The sequence below is a fragment of the Triturus cristatus genome, chromosome 8, assembly GCF_964204655.1.
Source record: "Triturus cristatus chromosome 8, aTriCri1.1, whole genome shotgun sequence".
Lineage (NCBI taxonomy): Eukaryota > Metazoa > Chordata > Amphibia > Caudata > Salamandridae > Triturus > Triturus cristatus.
The window spans coordinates 839,883,228-839,908,989 of record NC_140591.1 but is presented as its reverse complement, the minus strand read 5'-3'; the positions used below and the strand labels follow the sequence as shown (position 1 = coordinate 839,908,989).

The 25,762-nt window shown below is 43.0% G+C and overlaps 1 protein-coding gene across 3 annotated transcripts in view; it reads right to left on the bottom strand.

Moving 5' to 3' along the window:
• PHLDB2 (pleckstrin homology like domain family B member 2) overlaps nucleotides 1–25,762 on the bottom strand; it is a 484,972-nt gene that overhangs the window by 203,552 nt on the left and 255,658 nt on the right. For 2 of the 3 annotated variants that reach the window (XM_085622331.1, XM_085622332.1), the window contains one exon: nucleotides 11,906–12,061. In XM_085622331.1, the coding sequence (XP_085478457.1) occupies nucleotides 11,906–12,061 (156 nt within the window). Of the gene's footprint in view, nucleotides 1–11,905; nucleotides 12,062–21,869; nucleotides 22,053–25,762 lie in introns of all 3 variants that reach the window. The other variant, XM_085622330.1, reaches the window with a different exon arrangement.

The following is a 25,762-nucleotide window of genomic DNA, read 5'->3' as shown; positions in this document are numbered from 1 at the left end:
GTGGTTGCGTGTGTAGTTGTGGTTGTGTTTGTGGATGTGTGTTTCTGTTATTGTGTGTGCTTGTGTGTGGTTGTGTGTGTGGTTGTGTGTGGGTGTGGTTGGGTGTGTGTGGTTGTGGTCGTGTGTGGTTGTGTGTGGTTGTGGTTGTGTTTGTGGTTTTGTGTTTGTGGTTGTGTGTGTGGTTGTGTGTTTGTGTTATTGTGTGTGTGTGGTTGTGTGTTTGTGTTATTGTGGTTGTGTGTGTTTGTGGTTGTGTGTGGTTGTGTGTGTGTGGTTGTGTGTGTGTGTGTGGTGGTGTGTGTGTGTGTGTGGTTTTGTGTGGTTGTGTGTGTGTGGTTGAGTGTGGTTGTGGTTGGTTGTGTGTTGTGGTTGGGTGTGTGTTGTTGTTGGGTGTGTGTTTGTGTGATTATGTGTGTGTTATTGTGTGTGTGGTTTTGTGTGTGTGGCTGTGGGGTTTGTGTGTGGTGGTGTGTGTGTGTGTGGTTGTGTGTGTTTGTAAGTGGTTGTGTTTGTGGTTTTGTGTGTGGTTCTGTGTGTGTGTGTGGTTGTGTGCTGTTGTGGTTGTGTGTGTAGTTGTGGTTGTGTGTGGTTGTGTGTTTGTGTTATTGTGTGTGTGTGTGCTTGTGGTTGTGTGTGTGGGTGTGGGGGGGGGTGGGTTGTGGTTGTGTGTGTTGTGGTTGTGTGTGTGTTTGTGTTATTGTGTGTGTGGTTGTGTGTTTGTGTTATTGTGTGTGTGGTTGTGTGGTGGGGTTTGTGTGTGTGTATGGTTTTGTGTGTGTGGTTGTGTGGTGGGGTTTGTGTGTGTGTATGGTTTTGTGTGTGTGTTTGTGGGTGTGTGGTTGTGGGGTTTGTGTGTGTGGTTGTGGGGTTTGTGTGTGGTTGTGTGTGGTTGTGGGGTTTGTGTGTGGTTGTGGGTGGTTGTGGTTGTGTGTGTGAGTGGTTGTGGGTTGTTGTGGTTGTGTGTGTGAGTGGTGTGTGTGTGTGTGTGGTTGTGTGGTTGTGTGGTTGTGTGTGTGTGTGTGGTTGTGTGTGTGTGTGGTTGTGTGTGTGGTTGGTTGTGTGTTGTGGTTGTGTGTGGTTGTGTTTGTGTTATTGTGTGTGTGGTTATGTGTTTGTGTTATTGTGTGTGTGTGGTTGTGTGGTGGGGTGTGTGTGTGGTTGTATGTGTGTGATTGTGTGTGTGTGTGGTTGTGTGTGTGGTTGTGGTTGTATGTGGTTGTGTTTGTGGTTTTGTGTGTGTTTGTGGTTTTGTGTGTGGTTCTCTGTGTGTGTGGTTGTGTGTTGTGGTTGTGTGTGTGTGTGTGTGTGGGGTGTGTGTGTGTGGTTGTGTGTGTGTGCGTGCAATCCTAATCAAAACACAATGGCACAGACTTTAGTTTCATTAGACCTGAGGAACCGTACATAAGAGATGAAGAATTGTTATCGGTAACGGACCCACTAGGCCTCCAGTCAAGTAATAGTGGTCATGAACGTTATAAATTAAAAACAACGAAACGGAAAAATTAACAATCTCATCACTCACCCACTTGAGGGTCTAGATCCCGCTTGGACTCAGAATCTCTCAGGTGCAACAAAGCCCCTTTGGTACAGAAAGATAGGGTGGATAACCCTGGCTCAGTGGTTAACAACGAAAAGTCCACCTTTGACACACCAGTCATGAACTTACAGATACAGAACTGGTGGTCGGTCATTGACACCACACTAACAACCATGGGCTAGGTGGCAATGGTGCATGCTGACTAAATGGACTCTCAGATTGTAATATTACAGTCCCTGGCAAAGAACGTGAAGAAGATAGAATCGCGACTGGATAATCTAAATTCTTTCATAATGAACGCCCAGTTACAGACTGACAAGGAGCGCTGTTATTGCTCACTTCTCCTCGAAAAAATCTCTGCATTCCCTGAAATAAATGTCGAATCTTCTCAGAGAATATAAAGTAACATACATCATAACAGCAATGAAAGGCCCCTTCCCCGTTCCTCATCAAAAAGTTGACCAAATACGGTTTTTGGTGTCAGTTCCCCCGGGGCACAAGCAGGCATGCACTTCTGTCAGGACAGCTGGTCGGAGCAAAAAAGACAGAAGTGGATGCCTGCTTGTGCCCTGGGGGGACTGACCAAAAAAAAAAACACACAAAGGGAAACAAGGGATATCCAAGGATAAATATGAAGGAATCGCCAAATGGGTGGTGACGCGGATGTCAAAAACCACGCACAATAATGGAGGTGGACAAAGAGGGTGAGAGCCTTCTCCGTCTGAAGCAGACCGCTCTGATGCTGGAGAGGACGAAGCGAAGCGCATGAGCCCCGCAGACACTGCGCAGACTCCGCGTACATTTTAAGAATGGAAGGCATAGACGAGAAAGCGGATGAAGGAAGGATGAAAAAAGTAAGGAAGGTTGTAAAGAAGGAAGGGAGGAGAGCAAAGGATATACGGTGAAGGCAGATTAAAAGGAGAGGAAGGTAGAGGAGAAAGGGTAGGAAAGTAAGAAGCAACAAGTGGCGTTGAAGGTGAATCACTGAAAACAGTGGGTGTGCCGGCAGAGGAGGCTGGGTCTGCGCAGCAAAGCCCCGAAAGTGAAAGTGATCGTGATCGCGATCAAAGCGGCCGAGAAAGTGAAAGTAAGCAGTGCAAGCGCGCGCCCGCGCACATGCACTGTAGCTCTAGGCTGGCCTGGTAGCACTTTTTGAAGCCCATATTCAAAATGTCTCTTCGAGCCTTTGGCTCGCGAGACCTAAAAAACTATTAAAAAGGGAGTTGGACAGGGAAAACTATGTTTATTGAATATCTCTGTTCCAATCCGATTAAAAAGAAGAATTGTAGCGGCAACTTTTAGCAAATAGGTTGCATCATATAGGGGTCAACTAGTTTCAGCCAGTTGGGACTATTTTCCCGGCTTTCTTCAGGACCAATACATAATTGCTACTGCAAGTGAAAAACAAGAAAAAGTGGAAAAAATGGCAAGTTGTTAAGTGATACAACCTGGTACCTATCGACCTCACAGCAAGTAGGGTGTATTTCACTCCTGTTGAAAGAAAATAAAATACAGACGGTAGGTAGGTGGGTTGCCAAATGAACAAGCATTGGCATAGCCAATATGTCTCGCCTTTGAGAACTCATAAGGGTTTAGCCAGAGATATTGACTTTGCCTATGTCTTTAAGCTGTGCTGTACAGAAGTCTGCAGCATGTTGAAAAGTTATATTAAAGAAGTGTCAGAAGCATTTTTGTTACCTTAGATATGAACAAGAAAGCATTATGTACAACTGAACGACCATATCAAAAAAGTATTAACAACAAATAATGTCTTGAGTTTTTTTTGTCCTTTCCATGCTGGCAACTTGTATCTGCCTGTCCCAATGGTTTCTTGCTTCTAAACTGATTTTTTTTTAGCATTGACCACAAAGGGTTTCATTGTTGCACAAATATTTTGAGCATTTTGCTGCTGTTGCTCGTGGGGTCAGAGACAGCGGTACATTCCCTGGTGGTCTGATTTGCTGGAAACGTGTTAAAGTAGTTAGTGAAGAGTCCCTCTAAAAAATAGTGTTCGAGGAGGAAAAAAGCATGACATTTTTAAAGATTCTCATGCACAAGTTGCCTGTCCAAAAACGCACATTTTGTGGGGCATATAAACTGTGGCTGAAGCGTGAAGGTGACAACCTTTGCAAATATGTGTATGCAAATGTGTCACATTCACAAAACTTTGTAAGAAATTACTGGAATTAGTAACATTATGAAGGTGGCCACTTTTTTCTGGTCAAGACAAATATTCCCTAAAGCAACACTCCACACGCCGCCACAAAGAAACATCAACAGCTATATGCTATCCCAAAAGCTGGCATAGAAAATACTTGCTGGAGCAGGTGAATGGTGAACAGGAAAAAACAAAAGACACTTTCCGCAAACTCCTTCCGCACAGATTGGTCTGAATGACTGCAGCCCGTTTTTGACCATATGCGGACCATATGCGCACCAAAGGATTTGCAAATAAAAAGTCTCATCCAAAAGCACCCTTTTGTAATCTGAAACATGCACATACATCGCCCGATACTGTTTTTTCTGCCCTGCTTAACAGCTGTTCTTACCCAAATCCACAGTACTCAACTTTCTGACCTCAGAAAGGCGAACAACTAGAGATTAAGATTAAAGCAAATGTAAACAGCAAACTGTCACTCAGCCCAGAAGATTTTTTTCTGTTGGGCAGTTTCCCTGCAATACACAGGCTAAAGTCATGATGGAGTTCTGCAGTGGAGATGAGGAAAGTTGTTTGATAACTGCTAAGTGTTCATATTACAGAAAGAAGCACAGGGGATTTAGCAGCAGAGAAGGAGACAGAACTACTCAACGACCTGGCGAATGGAAACTGGCATTCAACGAGCACCCATGTGACAAAATAAGGAGAAATACACCATGCATCAGCCCCATTTGCGTCGAAAATAAGGCGTGGCTGCGTCTCTTACTGCACTTCACTTTTAACATTCATAAGATATTAAAGGATAAGTTATTGTTTGCAGGTGCATTATTATGGAAAATAAACAGATATTGTATGCGAAACTGCCATATGTTTTAGCAACAATCGCCCCAACATTCAAACACTAATAAATATTTCAACTTCAAAGACAAGTTTGCTGCCAGTTCGGAAGAATGCCTTAGCGCGCTCGCTGCACTGTGCTTAATTGCTCAGCCCATCATTGGAAACACAGACAACTAGCAATGCCTGCTCCCGTATTTGTAAGCTTTGTTGCTGCACAAAGAGCTGCGCGAGAGCAGCCAGCGGGGTGAATACAACTCAGCATTCAGCCCCGAATTGTACATACCCGGCCTGCATGCAGCAGAGCGTGAGCCACGAGACAGGCATTCTCCTTCGCCGATCACTTTGTGCCTGGCCGGTGAATTCACGTATGTTTCTGGTGCGGATGGGAGCACAATGCACACGCTTGTTGCATGAATTCTAGTGGGGTTGACACGAGCTGCAGGGTCCTGCCCGTCTGTAGTGGGGAGGGTGGCTCCAGTGGCATCTGAGTGTGCTAGCTTCGATTACTGCCAGAAATGTCAGCTTCTGGAGGATAGGAGGTTTGTACCCCCAGTCCACAACACAAACAGCCTTGGAGTCCACAACAGAGCACAGCAGCATAGAAGACAAGCGTAGTCCCGGCGAGCCTCGCATACAGGAAGGGGAGTGGCCACGTGATGTGAGAGGGGGAGCAGGAGGTGAGCCCGCAAACACGAACAGTCTTGGAGTCCACAACAGAGCAAAGCAGCATAGAAGACAAGCGTGGCCCCGGCGAGCCTCGCATACAGGAAGGGAAGTGGCCACGTGAAGAGAGAGGGGGAGCAGGAGGTGAGCCCGTGAGTGGCGCGCGCTTGGGAGAGTAGTCTTCACTTTTCAAGCACTGCACTCGTGCTTGTGGCGCGCCGCTGCTCGCTCCCTCAAGGTGGATGCCGCCACAAGCACAAGTGCAGTGCTTGAAAAGTGAAGACCGATGGCTAAAGGCCCTCCTTTTCAGGGCATGCGCGCTGCGTATGCGAGACCTAAAAATGGATGGATTGGTGAACAAATCAGTGGAGGGAAAGAGTTAACCGAAACCCTCTCTGTGTAAGTATATATGTATTTTTTTTATTATATTTTTATTATTACATGAGGCTGGGTAGAAACTAAACATGTTTGTAGGCCGGACCTTACGAAGTGAAAAAGGACTGCTTTCTATGTACAATGCCTCTATGAGATAAATAACTTATTGTGTGATGATTCAGTGTACCTTTAAGATGTAAAATAGTTCATCATGCATTTCAATGCAAGCACTTCACAGGAGGCAGAATGATACACCAAACAATACAATAATGGGATGTGAAAGAAATACTCCCATGGGCAGAGCAAAAGTCCTCTAAAGAATTAGCAGCAATAGGTTGAGTCAACAGCTGTGCTGAGAACCAGACCTACAAATGTGCTGTTATGTTAGAAAAACAGTAAAATACCACTAACCACATTTAAAATAAGTCCGCGATATTTCAGACAACGCTCCATTGAAATCACTGAATCCATAAAAACGTTTCATCATAACGTTCTCGCCACATGGCTATTTTAATTGCATTGTATGTATTTAAAGCAGATGTCTATCAAATGTCCACAAAATAGAGGAAGACTTAGCATCACACAGACCTCCGAAGGTAAAACCATTCCCAGATTGTGGAAAGTACTGCATAAAAATGTGATATATTGTTCTCAATTTTTTTCAGGTAGGAACCATTTGAAGATTGATATCACAGCTGCGCGCTGCAAAATGTGGGAATCTCAATTTAGCTCCTATGAGGATTGTAAAGTAATCAAATACCTTCTCCGGTAACCAGAGAAGTGCAAATCAAAATTCAGTTTCGACTTAAAATCACCACCTGGATCATTCACATCCAACTTTTGCATTAGGGATATCCTGAAAGTGCATCAGTTCTAGGAGATCAGGATGGAGCATAATACCTTATGAATTATAGCAGAAATCAACAGTACTTAGAACTAAAATATGCCAAACTCAATTCCATTCATACCTGTCAGAAGTAAGAAATAAAAGCATACAAAATGGCACTCTCTACAGTCTTCAGTTCAGAACTAAATACCCCTGGCACACTCAATAATAATCCAACCACAAGATGTTCTGCGTGGCTTCTGAACAGTAAATCTCAATCTTCTGGTCTACTCAATGTATCATCTCAGGTGCAATTAACAATGCAGGGTATCAGGCTGCTAATTTCTCTCACTTATGAAGCCTAAAAGTGCCGCGGCAGGTAAACAGTTTATGACCTTATTAAAAGTATTATTTGACATGTAGAGGGTGAAATAACTTTTTTTTAAACGTTTTTAATGTGTGCTCTTCACTGAAACGTTTAATTTTCCATAAGAAATTAGGTATCAGATATCAATAAATAACACTTTATATCTTGTCGACTTTCATTCAGTCTGTGTAAGGTAGGCAGTGCATTTTATTTAAAGAGGCCGACACAACAAGCAAATAAGGGCCAGATGTACGAAGCATTTTACCGGTCGCAAAGGGCCCATCGGTCCGTTTGCGACCGCTAAAATGCATTTTGCCATGTATAGAAGGCAAAATGCGACTCGGTAACTTGTTACCGAATCACATTTTGCTTTTGTGATTTGGTATTAGGAAGAGGCGTGTTTAGGGCGTTCTTTCCTAATTCCGAATAGCACGGGTATGTATGAATATTTTGCGACCGGAGATGTGGTCACAAAACATTTGCAGTTATCATCAACCCCTTCCCCTTTGTGAATGTGGGTGTCAACATGTTTTTCAGAGCAGGCAGCGGTCCCACAGACCACTGCCTGCTCTTAAAAAATGAAAAGGTAGTTGTACATTTTTATTTTTGAAATGCATCCAGTTTTCCTTTAAGTAAAACGGGCTGCATTTAAAAAAAAAAAGAAATATTGCTTTATTTAAAAAGCAATCACCAACATGGTGGTCTGCTGATCCCAGCAGGCCACCATCCCTTTGATTGTAGCCATTCACAACGGGTTGCAAATTGCGACCTGCCTCATGAATATTGATGAGGCAGGTCCATTGGCGAGCCACTGTGAATCGCTAAGTGTCAAACACACTGTTTTACATCGTAGTTTGTTATTTACTAATAGTAAATTGCTAAAATTCACTATTAGGAAATCGCAAACATGCGATTTTGTACATCAGGGCCCAATTTACCTGGATACCAAGTGGGCAGGCTAATATTTACTGACCCTCCCGGACCATTACTGCTGCACCAACACAATGTTTTGGTAGTCAAGTGGAGCGCGATGCCCTTGAGATGGCTGTAACAACACAATTTTTCCCACCTCAAGATGGCATCCATCAATGTTAAACTGATGTCTCTATTCTGCATTCGCAGATTTAATGCTCTATCTACTTCATGCCACTTTACTCTTTTGAAAGAGACCACCACAAGGCAATTGTATTGCAACAATTGGGTTCCTTTTTGCCTCTTTTAGCTATCTATTGTTATCCCTTTTTTTGTATGACCTGAAAGTGCAGCTGTTGCCAGTCCATAAGTAGTCGCAAAAGAGATTTTAGAAGTACTAGTGTGAAGGACCTTGGCTCCACCCACATACTGATTACTTTGAGTATAAGATTTAATTAAGCTGAACGTGTGTGCTGCTGCTGAAAACAAGTTCCCTTTCACCTAAGATGCCTGCTGCACCTAAACATAGCAGGAGACATGTAGCTTGTGTAAAAGCAGAGCAGTGTAGACTATGATTTGCAACCCAGATGTGTGGTGCAAACTTTATGTTGAGCCCCACACTGCGGTGCAATCAGCCTACACCCTCATGTGCTCAGAGTTTCAGAATCTCTGAAGTCCCCAGATGCCAGACGAGAACATGCTATGTTTTCTAGCCATCTTGCGGCACATACAGCAAGCACTCATCTTTGTCCGTTTCATATTTATGCGGTGTCGTTCAGAAGTGGAAGTACCCACTCGTAATCAACCAGAGCAGGGGTCTCCAACATTTTCTGTATTGAGAGCTACTTCAGCTCAAGGAAAGTCCTGTTGAGCTACTAGCAAATGTTATCACTGTAAAATATTGACAGCACATGTAAACATTACACTATGACCACCCTAAGCAGGATTATCATAGTGCCAGCCAAGTATTCCAGGGGATAGTACCAGAAGAAATGCTAGGGAAACATTTATCAATATTAAATGCCCCCACCTGACTAATAAAGTAACATTCAAATCTTCACATGCCTTGTGGCTCAAAGGACATAACCACAGCAACAAGTCTCCTCAATTCAGCTTGACATATCTTTCAAGTATCAACTTTAAATGTGTTTTGGAATTGCAACCTTTTGTCTTCATCAGCATATCAATTTCTGAAAATACACAGATTTTTTTATCACCACTTTCCATTTTGGGCAAACAAACTAAATTTTCCAGAAGAAAACCCTTGATTTAAAAAAATGCCTTTAAAATACACGTTTTAATTTTTAGGAAATACATAGACCCCAAACATCAGCTAGTCATTTTCATTGGGCGCTCACCTGTACAAATGCCTCATATGGACAGACTGCTTCAAATGCTCAGGTATTACAGTCATAATCCATGCCATCATAGCACCGAGGACGACTGTATAATGCCAATAATGCCCACCAGTATAAATTGTGCGAAGCCTGGACACCATAAGGACCAGGATGGCCACCATATTAGTCATGGCCATTATTATGCAAGGGGCAGCCACAATTATATCAGGGACACCTAAATATAGTGCAGTCATGCTCTTAATATGTCACTGATGGCTGCCAGTGTACCATAACTAGACCACGAATACCCAAAATAGTAAACAATGGCACTATTATGCCATGAACTGACACAATTGTGCCACAGACAAAACCCATATGATGGGGGCTAGCATACCCATTTGGTAGTCCTTGACACCAGGTATAGCTTACAGGAAGCAACAGTGTTTATAATGGACGCACACATAGATGAATGCAGATGAGGCTCTTCATTTTCTCTGCTCAGGATCATAGCTTTCCTCAGCCCTTGGCTGCTCATGCACCCAACTGAAACATTTTCACTCTGACTCCTGCAGTTCCACACTTTAGTGGGTCAGCACTTATTACTGCTCAGGCTACCACTGCCACTCTTCATTTATGGCCCACTGTTCACACACATGGTGAAATTGATAAAGCAGGGGACTACCACATGGCTAATCACCTTGTGACTTAGTTCGAGACTGGATAAAGGTGACCTTGTGGCAGACTCAATAGGCCGACAAAGTGCGTGTTTGATTGTTAATATGAGTCCCTGCCGTAGGCTGGTTGGCTAAATATCTTCAGATGAGAAGTGCTGCTTTTTTAGGTCTCGCCTGACCCAGCGCATGCGCTGGTCTGGCGAGACTTATTGAGAGGAATCCAAAAAGTGCTACCAGGTCAGCCTAGAGCTACAGTGCATGTGCGCGGGCGTGTGCGCCGCGCTTGACGGCGATTACTTTCACTTTTGCTGCCGCATTGGCATAGCCAATAGGTCTCGCTTTTGGGACCTTATAAGTATTTAGTTATGCAACTGTTGCATGGCTAAACACTTGTAAGGTCCCAAAGGCGAGACCTATTGGTTATGCCAATGCTTGTTTAATATGCTTAGAGTCTCTGCATAGACTCTCTGATTGAGATACTGGGATTGACTTCACCCTTGAGAGCTACTTTGAGGGTACTGGAGCAACTCGTTGGAGACCCCTGAACCAGAGCAACACCACGCACTCAGAAGCACAACATGCACTTGTTCTGTGGGGCGGCACCTTATTTGTGTTTCAGATGCTGTTGTGTAAGAATTCTGGCCAACTATGAGTAAGGGGGGCATAGCCAGGAGGGTTTTAACTCAATGGGCAGTGATGTGCTCCCAAAAACTACCTGAATGGGGGGGAAGCGGAGTCGAGGAAGTAGCCACAAGATGGCTCTGTGCACAAGTCTACACATTGCGATCTGTCAAGTATGTACTGCTGTAGGGGAAGCACTGAAGCTCACTAAATAATATTACTGAAAAAGAAGGATATCAGACTTGTTTGAAATATCCTCAGCTATGACCTTGGCATGCAGCTCCTGCTGTTGCACTCAGGGTCGAGTAAGAGCGGTTTCGAGATCACCGAGGGTGAACATCAACAACAGAACCACAGATGTGAGTGTGAGTGTAGGGTGAGTGGTGTTCATTTGTGCATGCAAGGTGAGCGGTGTGTTTTTGTGAGTGCAGGGTTCAGCAAATTAAAGCCAGACCTATTGGCACTGCCAGTGCTTGATTCCCTAGCTTCAGATTCTAGCTCTCACTCCCTTTCACTGCAATGCCTTGTCTGCGACTTTGCCATGTAGAAATCCGTTAAGTGCCCGTTAAGTCCCCATTCACACTGGTCCTTCGCTACAGATGAATGCCAATGTGACCTCCTCTGCACTGTTGGAGAGAATACCCAAAACAGCAGTGTAGCTTGGGGAATTATTCTATTATAGTATCTTTCATGAATGTAACATGAGGGTGTTACATCAGCCGAAGGGGTCTAGAGTTAGACGCATGTTTCCTGTTTGATGATGCATAAGTCTAAGAGGCAGGTATAGTGTTACGTTATAAATTTGTTGCAACTCATGCATGCACTCATATTGATGAATATTGTAAAACACTGCTGAACTAACTAGGTAAATACAGCTGTGGATTACTAAAGTAGGGGGGAAGACAGGGGATTACGGGGGTAATAATTTATTTTACATTTACCTGACGACGCGGCTGCCCTGGTCCTCTTCTCCGGCTCTCCTCCCAGCATGCACTGGGGCACAGGCTCCCCACCCAGTCTCGACGCTGCTCTCAATAGCATGAAAGCAGCGCTAGGGTTGGTCTGAGCGCTGTGGTTTGCTGATCAGACTGTGCCTAGGAGCCTGTGACGTTCGCCAACCCAGATGTACAACACAGCTGGGTTGGAGAAACATAAGTGCGCACGTCTGTTTGACCGGCCCATGGCAGCCAGGCCAAACAGACATGCATATTTACAGTGCGCCTACCACTCCTCCCTGCTATGCCAACCCGCCCCCTTCTGCTGGCATCAGCTCAGTCATTCAGCAGTCATTTTTATTTTTTGCTTGATCGCTGACTGACTGACCAATGAAACGATTCTCCTCCGCCATTATGGAGGAGTTGCCTCTGGTTAAATCCAGACTTAGGGCATTATTTTGAATTTGTACATGAGCTAGAATTCACTTTGACTGACGTGACACTCCCCACATTTGTGACTAAGTATCCCACTCGCCAAACTCTAAATAAAGTCAATGGCTTACCAAGCACTATTGTCTATCTAATAAACAATTGAGGTTTTACAGACTGCAGTGACCATTAACACATTTAAACTGCAAATATTGAAATTCTTGTTTTTACCTTCCTAAGGACGCATGTGCGCTGGTATTCTGCAACCTCACGCAACAATTGTTGGGTTCCGTTCTCCTTCTCCTCTTCCAGCCGACTTTCGAGTTCGAGATGCTGAAATTCCAAATCTTCAAAATGCTTATTTTCTATATCCAAGAGATCAGCGTCCTTGAAAGAAATGAACACTTTTAATCCAAAAGACAAAAATATGCCTACATGAATTTGTCAAAATAAAATTTTACTATAGAAGAAAAACTAAGTATATGCTTGACATACATCAGACGCGGAGTGCTACTTTTCTGAAGTGTGAGCAAAGTGGGGCAGAGCATGGCTTTTCCAACTGTCCTTAACCGTATTATATCTCTAAAAAAAATTCAAAGTAACTTGGGACATATAGTTTAGAAGGACAGTAATAGAGCAGCAGCACTTTACTTAAATATGTAGGCTGCATAGCCATAATTAACTTGTCCGGTCTAGCAGTTACATTTCAGGCTATCTCCATATGTAAAATTATGAACATCAATTAACGGCCGGTCCGAGTTTAACAGCATGTCTCAAAATAGCCATGTGGAGATTACACATTTGTAGCCATCTGAAGGTATGTTCCATTTCTTCATCAGTTTTTATTGGAGCCCTGATTCTGTCGAAAACAAATTTAATGTAACTTGCCTCCTGACTGACCTCAAGCAGTAATAAACTTTTCATTGCTTAGAAAGATCAAGGAGACAAAAAATAATGATATTCATTACACTTCATAAAATTCATGAAGTCACTCTGTAATGATTACACGCGCCCTCCATTTACACGGACAACACCCCAAATCAAGTTTTTCATCAACAGCAAAAATGCAATTTTTACATCTGGAGGGTGGGGCAAATAGAGTGACTTATGATTAGAGCCACATCATCCTGTGCTGTGTCGAATCAAATCCAGAAAATACAAAAAAAAAGTTGATAGAGCATAATATTTTAATTCTTTATTTAGATATGTAGGCCACTCTAAGTTACAGTTCAGAATATACTTCTAGCATAGATGTCAACCGTATGAAGTTGATCCTGCCATTGTCCAGGTAAATGCCTGTTAAGTTATTTCATAATATTTATAAGGGTCTAAAATACATTTAAAACAAAAATATACGCTGGAGTCTGCGGTCCAGAACATCCTTATCCACTGGCGCACCGCCACTGTCCCCTCCATCACGGGTTGGTTGCATAGGCTTTGGCATGTGCTGGGAATGGAGAAGCTGTCGCTCACGGTGGCGGGGGAAATAGACCAATTTGAAGAGCTGTGGCAACCCTTTCTAGCGCTGCTGTCCACCGAATTCCGGGAGCTCACCTGTCCGAGGTATCTTAGGCTTCTCAGGTTGACGCCGCCGGTGATCCCGGCGGAGTAGATCACATGTGAGACGGGGGCCCCGGGAGGGGGGGGGGTGGTGCGGGGCTTCTTGGTGAGGGCTAATCTGACGCGGGACCATAGGACGGGGGGTGTGGGGTATTGTTTTTTCTTCCTTCCTTTCTTTACTGGGGGGACGGGGGTTGGGGGGGGGGGTGGATTGTGCTTTGTCGAGTTACTGCTGGTTTTCATTGCTCAGATTTGGGGTGTTGGATATGCACGCAGGGATTCCACAGTTTGCATTTCTAGCCTTTCATTTACTGTGCTTTTCCCCTGGCCCATCGAGCTATCCATCGCCAACCCTCTTGAGTTGCACCTTTTTTCTTTGATTGTATTATATGTACCCTAACCTCCTATCCCCCTCCCCCATGGTTTGTTTTGTTTCAATAAAACGTTTTAAACATAAAACAAAAATATATTTAAAAAAAACGAGTAGGAAAACTGTGGGTGAAGGGTGAGTTTGAAAAGGGACACCACATATCATTTTCTCTCAATTTAGTTTTAATCACATCCCATTTAAGTAGACAATTGTGCACACTAGAAGTAGAACCTTTACATGGTCACATGAAACAGAAGTACATTTTGTTCAGAACAGGTTTAACCACAGTTACCCCGGCCAATACTCCACAAAGATTGGCAGAGCAATAGGTCTTACCCTTTGGTCCTATTGGCTTTTCCAGTGCTGTATAAGGGGGTTGGGGATTGCGTAAAAGGGAGAGCACATAAGGGAGAGCGCAACATGGGGGTCAATGAAAGCACATAATGGCGATAGCAACACAAAGCACAGGAGTTGCGCCGGGGGGGGGGGGGGGGGGGAAGCACACGAGGGAGAGAACAATAAGAAGCACAGAGGGGTGGAGGAAGCACATGACAGAGAGAGCTGGAAAACACATGCACTATCATGGAGTGCTTAACTAAAAATAAAAAAGGAGATCCCTCAAGGTGAGCAGTTGAGGGATACAAGTTAGCCAAGCAAAAGGATGGTAAAGAGGCTATGCTCCTGGGAGGGACATGGACGAGATGGGACATGGAAAGCTATTGAATAAGAAACAAGTATATAAAAGTGACAATAAAGCCAACCAATAGCAAGCAATGGGTTTACTGTAAGTTCTTGGTAAGGTATTCTGCAAGTAGGCAGCTTGCGCTGTGTAGTAGGCGAGACCAAAAAATAGAACGGTTTTACACAGAATCTCTGGTAATTAGAAGATGTGCTCCAGTCTCTTCACTGATGATTAATGCATCTAGCTGTTTAGAGTTCTTAAAGGTGTGGGGTGGCTCCATCTTTCTTTGTGTTAATCTTGGTTTTTAGAAGTGAAGCAATACAATAAAAATAACATTAATTAATATATATGTTTGTTAAACTTGAGTGTTTCAATGACAGCCAGACAGGCATGCTTAACTTCAGTTCAAAATGAGTACAATATGGAGAGTGTACAGTGTTATTTCTATTGTTTTTACTTTTAATTTCTTAATTTGAATTTTGCCATGCATCCCAGTGCTTTCTTTTTCATTGTTTGACTTTTTATGTGGTTCAAACGTACTAATTGTTTTCCAAATAAATATGTGATATTTAAAACTAGTTGTAAAGGTTCGATAAAGCAGCAAATATATGTTTTTGGCCAAGAACGTCGAAAAATAGACACACTGACTGTGATATATGATGAAATGTTACCCAATAAAGCGTTTTTTTTTTACAGTATTCATTTATTAGGGTATGCCTTGACACATTCACCATTTTGAAGATTGCTTGATGTTTGATGGGTTCTACAAATTGGTTTGTATACTTTGTGAAACCCATCATATTCATTTGAAAATCTTAGTTGATCAATATACTGCAATGCTGAGAACGAAACACATTGACAAACACGCTTCCTTCAGTATTGTGCTTAGAGGATTCATGTAAATACTTTAAGTTTTGTGGTGGTCTCAAAAAACAGTTTTGCATATAAGCATTTTTATTATGATTTTTTTATTTAGACACAAATCTGAATAAAGCAAATATTTGGAAGGTACGTTTGAGACTTTTCATTTTTTTACCATTTGGATGTGCCAATAAGGGTGTCTACATAGCAAAATGTGCACTACAGCAACTCATGCGCCATTTGTAGATATGAGTATTGATAGGGCAGCTGTCAAGCAGTCCTTGCTAACAACATATATAGAGTGGACTTTGCGTATGGCCCTTTCAACCATTGGCTTTGTGCGACCAGCCTCTTTCAGCCATGGGCTTGAGACTTTCTCAATCACATCTTGGCTCATTCCATTGGAATATCCATTGGTTATATGGGTGTATTCTTTCGCCTCCACCTGAGTATTTGTATTGACCTACATGAAGAACTACTTACAACCCTCTCTATCCACTCCTCATGGCCTTCTATTTGTATCTAGCTCTAATGCTCCAATGCTGTATGGAAATTTGGCGTGTGAGTTTCATCTAGCATTATCATGGTTTCTTTCATAACTGCATTAGTAGAGGGCCAAGAGACGTCTTTAAGTTTTGATGTTGCAGCACTTAAGTACTAATAGGCATTAACTATTGAATTTGTATTACTAAAAAAAAAATGGATGAAATTGCATGGAGCTAGACATAGCTGTACATATGCTTACTCTGCCACACGGTGCTTCCATTGCTTAGCATGCATGGCGAGAATCATATCAGTGTATGCATGGTGCAGGGATTCTTGATTTTTACAAGCTGGTCTTTTACCATTTTGGAACAGGAGTCACTCCATTCCCAAACATATAAGGTGAACAAGTTGTCCCAAAGTAGCCCTTCTTCCATGTCTACAACAACCATGGATGAAGCCAGCTGTGCAAACCTATGCTCCTTTGACGAAGACAGGCCTGGGGAGCTGCAAGCTGCCGAGTCTCAGACAACACAAACTCCAACCTCACTTTCGTCCGAACCAAATAAAGAGCCAGAGTGCTAACATTAAGTTTGGGTGGTTGAAGAAAGGCGAGCCTTGAATATGAAGTGTGGAATTTACAGCTTTTTTTTATGGCGGATTCATAAAACACAAAATGCCAGGTTAATACTTTCTGCTAATTAATGCATATATGAAACTTAAGTCTCGTGTTTAATTACTGCGGCGTAATTCTTTTTTTAAAAATATCGTCTTATCACAACTGTGTGACCACTGTCTCTTTCCACTAATCAGTACCGAACTCCTCCATGTTAAAATACGAATGCAGTAATACTTGTATTAGACAAGAAAGGGGATTTTCAGTTTGTTTAGTTTATTACATTAAAATCAATTTTAGAGGGTGATATGCCTTTTGCTAGTAAATACCGCAGTCAAACATACTCATTCGAATCGACAGATCCTTTCAAAGAAGTGCTGTTAGGGAGCATTTCTTTTTTTGTTCTTTGTACTTGTTCTTAGTTTAACATATTTTGATTGTAAGAGGTCAGTACAGAGTCAGCCTCCATGCGTTTAGCCTTTTTTCCATATCCATGCTGACTGAGAATGGATATTCTTAATTAATTGCTGCCTGTTTTGTAGATGTACAGCTGCACACATCAATGACTTACAGTGTGTGTAAGTGCATGTGTGTTTCAGTGAATTTGCGACTGTTCTATGTGCGAAGGCATCTTGCACTGCTGCACATTCTATAAACAATCTATACCAAATCTGTTTGGGTGAGTATAGCTTTCCCATTTGCTATCTGAGCTGTAACTGACCCCTGTATGCCAGGTACCTTGCTGTGCTGCATTGTATTTGTATTGTCAACCTTGGTTTTACATCTGTATGTGCCGGCAGCTCACTGGCTTTGTTGCTGCTGTCTGTGCTGTGTTCCATGGAAAATTGCATTACTGCTGCTCATAATGTACTTGCTGGTGTTATTTGGTAGCAATGCCTAGTGATGGTTGTGAGAAGGTGGCCTGGTATATGCTGTGCACTAATTAAAGTGGGCACCCTGTAGCAATCAACACGACCTCAAAGACAACCTTATTGAAAGCTATCCTAGTGGTAGCTATGGAGAGCAGCCTTCAGGCTTAATCTTAAAGGAATGTAAAGCAGCTTGTTTTACCAGAATATCACCTCCTGAATGACTAAATGAAGGAGAACCACAAAGTGTTTATATAAAAATATGCATTTATTAATATAACACTCTCTACTACCCTCTGCACGAAGATAGAACACAAAGCACACAATACTGGATCAATAGAACAGTTGTAAGTAGCACAATACACAGCGGGCTCCAGGGGGAGTCTGAACCATATACTAAAATAGTGGTATAACACTCACAACTTGACTAGACACAGTCCCTAGTGCACGTAGAATCGCTGGGACCCCAAGGAACCACCCAAGGTGATGACACACGAGACCCACAGAGGACGGGTGCAGTGAGGAAACACGACCGCGTGCTCCAAACAAATCTATGGGAAAGTCATGGTTGTAAAGTTAAAGTTTAAGGACCCTTCTAGGAGGACTTTGAGCAAACCCTTCAGAACTTAAGAGTTTAAAGAGCCACCCCACCCGTGGATACCGTAGTACCAGAGTTACCTATCCCAGGAAAGCCGGGTGCATAGGTCTTAAGTGGCGTCGGAAACTCTCGTAGTTCTCTATGGAAGGAAGTGTGGAAGCACTGCTGCTGTGAAGGTGTTCAATTCAAGCTTGGCTTCTGGATGGAAGGAACCTGAAAGCAGAGGGGACAGAGTCTGGGTTACTTCAGAGTGACCAGGGGCGCGGTAGACGAATGCCCACCGATGTCGGGTGCTTCAGGTGCGAAGAAAGGATGCTTGACTCTGCAGCCACGAGGTCCCAGAGGCATCGAGGAGGACCAGCAGCCAGAAGTGAGCAGTTCCACGAAAGATGTCGAGTGCTGAGGGGTCAGTGCCCGGTGGGAGCACCAACAAGCCTTGGCAACAGCAACCCACGCAGGAAGGACAAACAGATTGAGGTGTGGACCAGCAAAGTCCAGGGGACTCAGCAAGCAATGGGGAGTCAGGGCACGTCTGGAGCAACCAGGAAAGCCCAAGAACAATCAAGATGACCCTCAGGGGAACCCACAGGCCGAAGGACCAGGAGTCGTGAGAGGACCTCGAGCAAGATTGCAAAGTACCAACCCACGGAACACAATGCAGAAGCTCAGGAATTGCCAAAAAGCATATGCACTTGCGAATGGACGCGGTGCAAAGGGGTTCGGGTTACACCGGCCCCACGAGGGTTACTGGCCACAAACTTGGTGAGAGGCCAGATCGACCTCAGGGACTTTCAGGTACCCACCTCCTGTGTTGCTGAAATCTTCGGAGTCTGCAGGAGCTCAGGAGCAGCTACCGGTCAGTTGCGCTTTAAGTGCCTGCGAAGAAGGGGAGTGACTCCTTCACTCCAAGGGAGATTCTTCTGTTGTCTTATGTGCTCCACAGGTCCTGCACGGAGTCTGTATAGAATCACGACACCAACTCGGCTTTAGATGGAAAGGGGGACAAGGTCAAGCCCAGTCGAGTTCCAGCGAAGTTCAAGGTGTCCAGACGGTCGAAGGTCAGTGGTTTCTTCTTGTAGAATCTTATCCACGTAAAATCTAATGTCCTGTAGCCAGGTAACCCATTTTATACCCACAGGAGAAGGTTGTACAGATTCAGGATACCCTCCTAGGGAAGGGGCAGGACAGAGGGGTGGCTACACCCATGTTCTTTGTCCAGTTTCGTGCCAGAGCAGGAGCCAAAGGCTCCCAGAACTGGTTTGAGCTGGACTATGCAGAGGGACACCAAATGTGCACCCAGTGCAAACTTTCAGGCACTCTCAGAGTGCACCCACTCAGTCCAAATACACTATACCCTGTCTGGAAAGTGGTCACACCTCCCCGTGACAGGATGCCTATTGTGCTGCCTTCCTCTGCTCGAGCTTGGCTCAGCAGCTGGAGGGCAGAAATGTGTCTCTGGCTGGCAGCATCCATTTTGTGCTGTCTGGGTCGAGAAGGCTGGCACTGGGTAGACCGAAGGAAGCCCTGGTGGTCCTAAACAAAAAAAAATAAAAGTGATTCCATATCCTGGAGAAAAACAAACTCCCACTTTGGGAGTTTGTTTCTGAAATCCCCCCAAAAATTGCTGAGCTCTGCCACTTACGCAGATTTTTCGTGCCTTCAGAGGAGCTGCCATGGCAGCAAATCCTCTGAAGGCACAGAGATCTCCGTAGGGCTGGTGAAATTATCTAAACATGGCGGGCAGTAGTTCGGCCGTGGTGGCATTGGTAATACCTCCACAACCTTGACGGATGGTGGCCTGCCTGCGTACTCTAAACGAGGCCCTAAATATTTTATCCTGGTCAATTAAAAAAAGTACTCTAAGGTAATGTGCTATGAAATGTTTGCTCTAGGAAACTGTTGCAACCGTCTCATTAGTATCTGCAGCAGTGATGGAGCAGATGCCCTGTTTCTGCAGTATGTCATAAAGGTATCTTTCATAGTGGGCTTTTTCTGACAGGTAAAAATGTAAGATGGAGTGAGAGTTAAGATGATGTCTGGACTGGAGGCTACAAAGAAGTTTTATGTAACTTTTACTGATTAATAACTAGCAGTTGATCAGGCTCAAATAAACGTGAATCACTTCCCAACTTTTCAGACTGCCCTTGTAGAAGCTTGGTAAAGCAACAAAGTTGTTTATTGTACTACAATAATCCATAACAATGAAAAAACAAAATGTACGATAATAAGCACCTCACAATCACAAGTAAAATCAGATTACTAAAAGTCATGACAATGCAGTTTACCTGCCTTATGACTCAGTTATTTGATCGCCGCAAGAATTTAGAAAACCACAGTGTCTATGTGTTGCAAATCTCAGCTCGACCTCATAATTATGCCTCTTGGGCCTGGCAGACCAGCTCTCAAGTGAAATAAGAGTTAACAATTCCAAGATATAAACTCAGTAGGGATTAAGTACCACGAGTTTCCAAAACTGCCATCAGGATATATTTAAGCAGTTTCTTTCTAGGTTGTTCTGACATTTGAAAGCAGATTAAAAAGCGTGAATTTAGTCCTTTTATGGAAAGGCAGTGAGCCTCAACCAGGAAGTGTATATGTCCAGCTTCCATGACTTTTTTTTTATTTTAAACTCAGAAATGTCAGTAGTTTTAGTAAAAATGATATCTGGTGCTCTCAGTCCATAAGACCAAATATGTATAGCCATTAAGGCAAAGATAAATATCCAATTGGTACTGAGCGCCAGCTTGTGGAGTGCGATCCAACAATCTTTTTGGAAACATGCTTTATTTTCCTAAGAGCTGATAGCCATGCATGGGAACATGTTCCCTTGCAGCAAAGGCTCTTATCTATTCCAACTGGTGCTGAAGCATTATACTCCATGAAAATGTATGAGCAACTGCTAACAAGCCAGCACAGTTACACACATCAAATGACTAGGCCCATGTGAAATCTAAATCACGCTTGCACAATGCATGAAATTTCATATTAAGCAATTTTGTGACATATTTTTCACGAAGACTGGTTCAAGCAGACAGTGTCTCTCTGAGAGACAATTTCTGCTTGAACCAGTCTATTGGTTTTAGTTATGAATTTTTGTGAAAATAGTGCGAAACCCCCCAGTTCACATTATTATTGTAATTTCATGCAATACCGTACAATTTTAACTAAATTGTACATAACAAAATTACACCATTTTTCATACCACTAATAATGACCACGAAACAGAGTAAAGTACATATTAGGAGTTACAATGACGCCAATGGAAAGGAAAGGAACCATTGAATAGCTACATTGACTTCCATGCGCCTGGACATTGGGCAGTGACAGCGAGACAGGATCTGTGAAGATGGCTACAAGTCTGGTCGTGTTTCAACATATCGCCTGGTGCACTCCAGACCAAGGAGTTTTTTCTGCTGTATTCTGTGTCAATTCCATTTGTAAGAGATGTATTGCATATGTTGTACTCCTGGGGCTGCTCAATAGATTTCCATTGTTTGTAATTTCGTAAAGATCCTTTTCACCGTTAGCTTATTTTAGTTCTCATTCGAATGTCATGTTATAGCTTTCTTTTAATGAATTTGTGTTCTTAAAATTGATTTCAATATTTGTATCTAATTATTCCACACTTTTAGCGGCTGAACCTCTTTCTTCTTTACAAAGCTCTTTTAACCCCTTCAGTGCCACGCCCTTTCCCTGCCCTGTGCCGGGCGTTACATTAGTGGGCGGGGTTCATGACGAGATAGTCTCGTCATGGGCACAGCGCAACCGTGCTCCATGACGAGACCATCTCGTCATGGGCACTGAAGCGGTTAATGGAAGTGTATAGCTTGCTTTTTTCATGAAATCTTAATACAATGTTTCACAGATGAAGGTTTATAAGCCCTTTTGATGTTACACTACAGCAATAGGTCCGGAGGTGATATGATAAACTAAAATGAACTGAATGTGCAATATTACCACTGTCTATTAACAGTGATACAGGAGCTGTAGTGATACATCTCAATATTTTATACAGACAGGCTAATACAGTTGAAGGCATACAATATGCAAAATATTAGGTACAGCAAACACTGTTTATGTATAAAGGAATAGAGAGAAAAACACTTCTTACATTATATTGGATAATTCCATACACTTGTCTAGAAGCAGTACATACCAGTAGCTGCAAGGAGATTAAACATGTTGACCGGCCCTCAAAGGCCTCATTTTGAGACTGTAGTATTGTAATACTGCATCCAGAATTACTGATACCCTTGGTTACTTTAAGGCTGCCGCAAGCAGTTGCGTTGCAGCACCAATGCAAGTGGCCACTAGGCGGCATCAGAGTGCGACAAACAGCCTTAAAAAAGAGGAAACATAAGTAAATGTCACAATTGTGTCTGGGCTGTGGAAATCCTTGCACCTGAACTGAAAGCAAAGTATGATCTGCTGCAGGTATTCAACTCAGCTACAACAACTTTTTCCACTGGGAATGTTTCCATCATTTTTGAGCCACAGAACATTTAGATAACAAGGCATCACTAATCATGTGCTAGGATGAAAAGGTGTTGGCACCGGGAATAAACCACTACCACCTCCTTTGCTGGAACAAATCGAATTGACCTACAGAGGGTGCTTTTATTTCCCCAACATTTTGACCTATAATATCTGGAATTTGCCGTCTCTCCATTGCTGAAGATTTTAGGCCTCATTCGAAACAAAGTCAATCCCTTGATCCTTTTTCACACCTCCCAAATGTACCTGAATAAGCCACAGTTCCTTTTTAAACAGGCCCTGACTGGGTTCTTGTCTCACATCTCAGCTGGTGTATTGTTATTGCAATAGGTTCTACACTGAGAAAGGGATCGTAAGACTATATGGGCCTCCTGTATTACTTTGTTGTCTCTCTGTATGTACATGCATTCACTAGAAGTCCTCGATTATGCTTCACAAGCCGCAGAGCACTAAAATAGTTCCGTAAAGCAAGTACATCCGTAGCTTTATTTAATCATGCTTTTTGACAGGCAGCAACTTTTACTGACCTTTAGTTTCACTATAAAAGAATTTGCAGCACAGGCAAATCAACAATAAATGGGTAACAGCTGTAAACTCCTGCAGACTTGCCTCGATAAAATCCAAGCGTCACAGTGATACCTCATTGCTCTTGCTCCTGATAAATTCCTCAAGCTTCAGAAACATACACCCAAATTGATGACTAATTTGAACACAAACAAAGCTTTCTACAAAGGTTAATCGTATCAATGGCTCATCTACCGGTGTAGAGTAGCGGCAATGAGTAGAGAACTCGCTGAACTGGATGTGGCTAGATAGGTGCACAAGCCTGACAGGCTATGTTAATAAGTATGGCTAGTCCCTGTAGTGAGGGTACTTGAAAATTAGGCACCCGGTCGGATCTGAGAGAACTGCGCCTGAAATGTGAAGCATGCTCATGTTTTCTAGACGACTGGAACTAGTATTTGATTCACCATGATCGTCGTCATTCTCAGAGTATATGACCACTTCTGCTATCAGAGCCTTATATTTCCGAAAAAATCTGTGTTACGAAAAAATTGATAAACTAAGTTCTCTTTTCTGATCAAAGCTGTGACCACAATAGGGGGTATGTTTAGAAAAATGCTATGTTCAATATTGGCAGATAATTTGAATGGATACTTGAAAAACTTGATATTGTTACACTTCGTCTAGGGATGATCATTTATTTCACATATAATCTGAAATGCATTCCAGCGATAGATTTCATCATTTTATCTAATCCAGTGCTCTCTGACTGGATATGTTATTGTTTTTGTTTCTGGCAGGTTATTGCCATTTTGTTAAACATTCAAGCAGTGCAAACTACTCTTTTATTTGAAAAAAATATCATATTTGAAAACACAATGGCATTTAGAAACCATACAAAGTTAGTGATATTGCCGCAACAAAAAGGGTCTCAGTCATCAGAAATCTTTATAACTTTACAGAGCTTTAGAAGCATCCTGAGCGTGATCAATTGACTGAGCTACTGCTGTTACTGCCTTGTTAGTGATTAGCGACTATACACCTGGTCCATACTGTGCTGGGTGTTACTGTTTTTCTCTTTCTTTTAATGTTCTTTTCCTGATATAAACAAATAAATAAAACGTTTTTAAAAAAGGGTGGTATTTATTCATTGCTTTCCCATACCACTTAGAAAACCTTAAGCACATTTGCATTTCCCACAATCAGGTTTTTTCTGTCTACGTCTAAGCTCTAAGCGTTGTAGTCATGCCAAGATGTGGGTATCGTAATTGCTGTTCTCAAAGGACTCAAGCTGCACATGACTGATGAGATGTAACAAGTCAAAACTGGAAAGGGGTGGCGTGGCCTAGAATTTCTAAGTTGGAGCAGCATTTTGGTTGATTTGTGTATGATTGGTCCCTTTCTATCACAGCCAAATTAAAGGCAATAATATGGAATGTACCCACAATAATTACCAGTAATTCAAATTAATTCAAGCATTACAACTATTGTAGTTTTGCTGTCTATGTGAGACTTCCTGTTGAACCTTTCTGATGAGGCCCAACAAGGTCGAAGCCAATTGAAGGTTGTTTGTCCTTCCTTTCATAAGGTACTTAGCCTAGCAGTTTCAGCAGTACATTTCCTGTTGGAGCAGGACCAAGGCTGATTTGCATGTGGTTGGTCCAATCTTGTAATGCCACAGGCAAGTTAAAAAGTAATGATAAATTATGCTCCTAGAGAAATTACTAGTGGTATGCTCCTGAGTAATTACCAGTTATTCAGAATACTTATTGCATTTCCATTCATCGTGTGTTTACTGGGTTACCCTAAGTGATGTAGGTGGGCCTAAATGATGATCTCTTGGTGTCTGTGCTCTAGAGGCTTAAGCTCGACCTTCCTGATAGGCCGAACAATGACAAAAATGGGCAGAGGATGCCAACGATATGTCCCTAGCAAAAATAGATTCTGACTTGGCTGGTGCCATCTTGCATTTAGAGGACGCATTGGCCTCCGACGAAGGTTTGTCCCAAGTTACAGGTATCCATGAGTTATTCTTTGAAAGACTAAAAGGTTACTTCTTGAAGCCAGCGGTTAAAAACAAAATACGCCCTTCTGGGCGGCTTCGTTGGTTTGATAGGGAATGCAGAAAGGCAAGAACGAATCTAGCTGCAGCCCTCTCTAGTGGTAATAGGACTCGCACTCAGCTGGCAAGGCAGGCCTACAAAAAATGCCTTGTGCAAGCAAAAAAGACCTGGGACGAGCTCTTTTGGCAAGATTTAAAGGGAGCAAGCTATGGGAATGACCCAAGAAAGTTTTGGAATATTATCAAGTGGAATAGGGGTGGCCTGCCCGATACCCCTTCAAACCATGTGGCACAGGAAGATTGGCTTAGGTATTTTATGCCTCAATACGCCTGTAGTGCTTTACATAGTGATTTGGTTACAATCCCATATGTTTTTTACATTAAAGGTCCTTTCAGTCCCAAAGATGTTTCTGTGGCCCTGGCATCGGTAGCCACTGGACGTGCACCTGGATCGGATGGGGTCCCGTCTGATGTCTTTCTCCAGAATAGAACTTGCTGGAGTAAGTACATTGCACTAGTGGCCAATGCGGTGGCTGAAGGTGCCCCTGTACCAAAATCTTGGGGGGCCGCCATTATTATCCCAATCTTCAAAAAAGGTGATAAGGCTCTCCCGAGTAACTACAGACCCATTAGTCTGATAGATACAATACAGAAGGTTATCGGGAGGATGGTCCTGAATTTAATATTAGATTGGGAAGAGGACAATGGGGTTTTATCCACATTCCAAGCAGGATTCCGCAGATCGATTAGTACAGTGGACCAGGTTTTTCGTTTCATCCAATTACATTGGAAGACTGTGACTTTGGGGAAAGGCAGTCTCTTTGTGGCTTTTGTTGATCTGAGAGCTGCCTTTGACCTAGTTCCTCGGTCAAGGTTGTGGCTCGTTTTGGCAAAGCTGGGGCTTCCTCTGGAAGTTCTGACTTTGGTTATGAGACTACACGAGTCCAACTTTGCTAAAGTCCAATGGGGAGGTTATGATGAGGTTACTA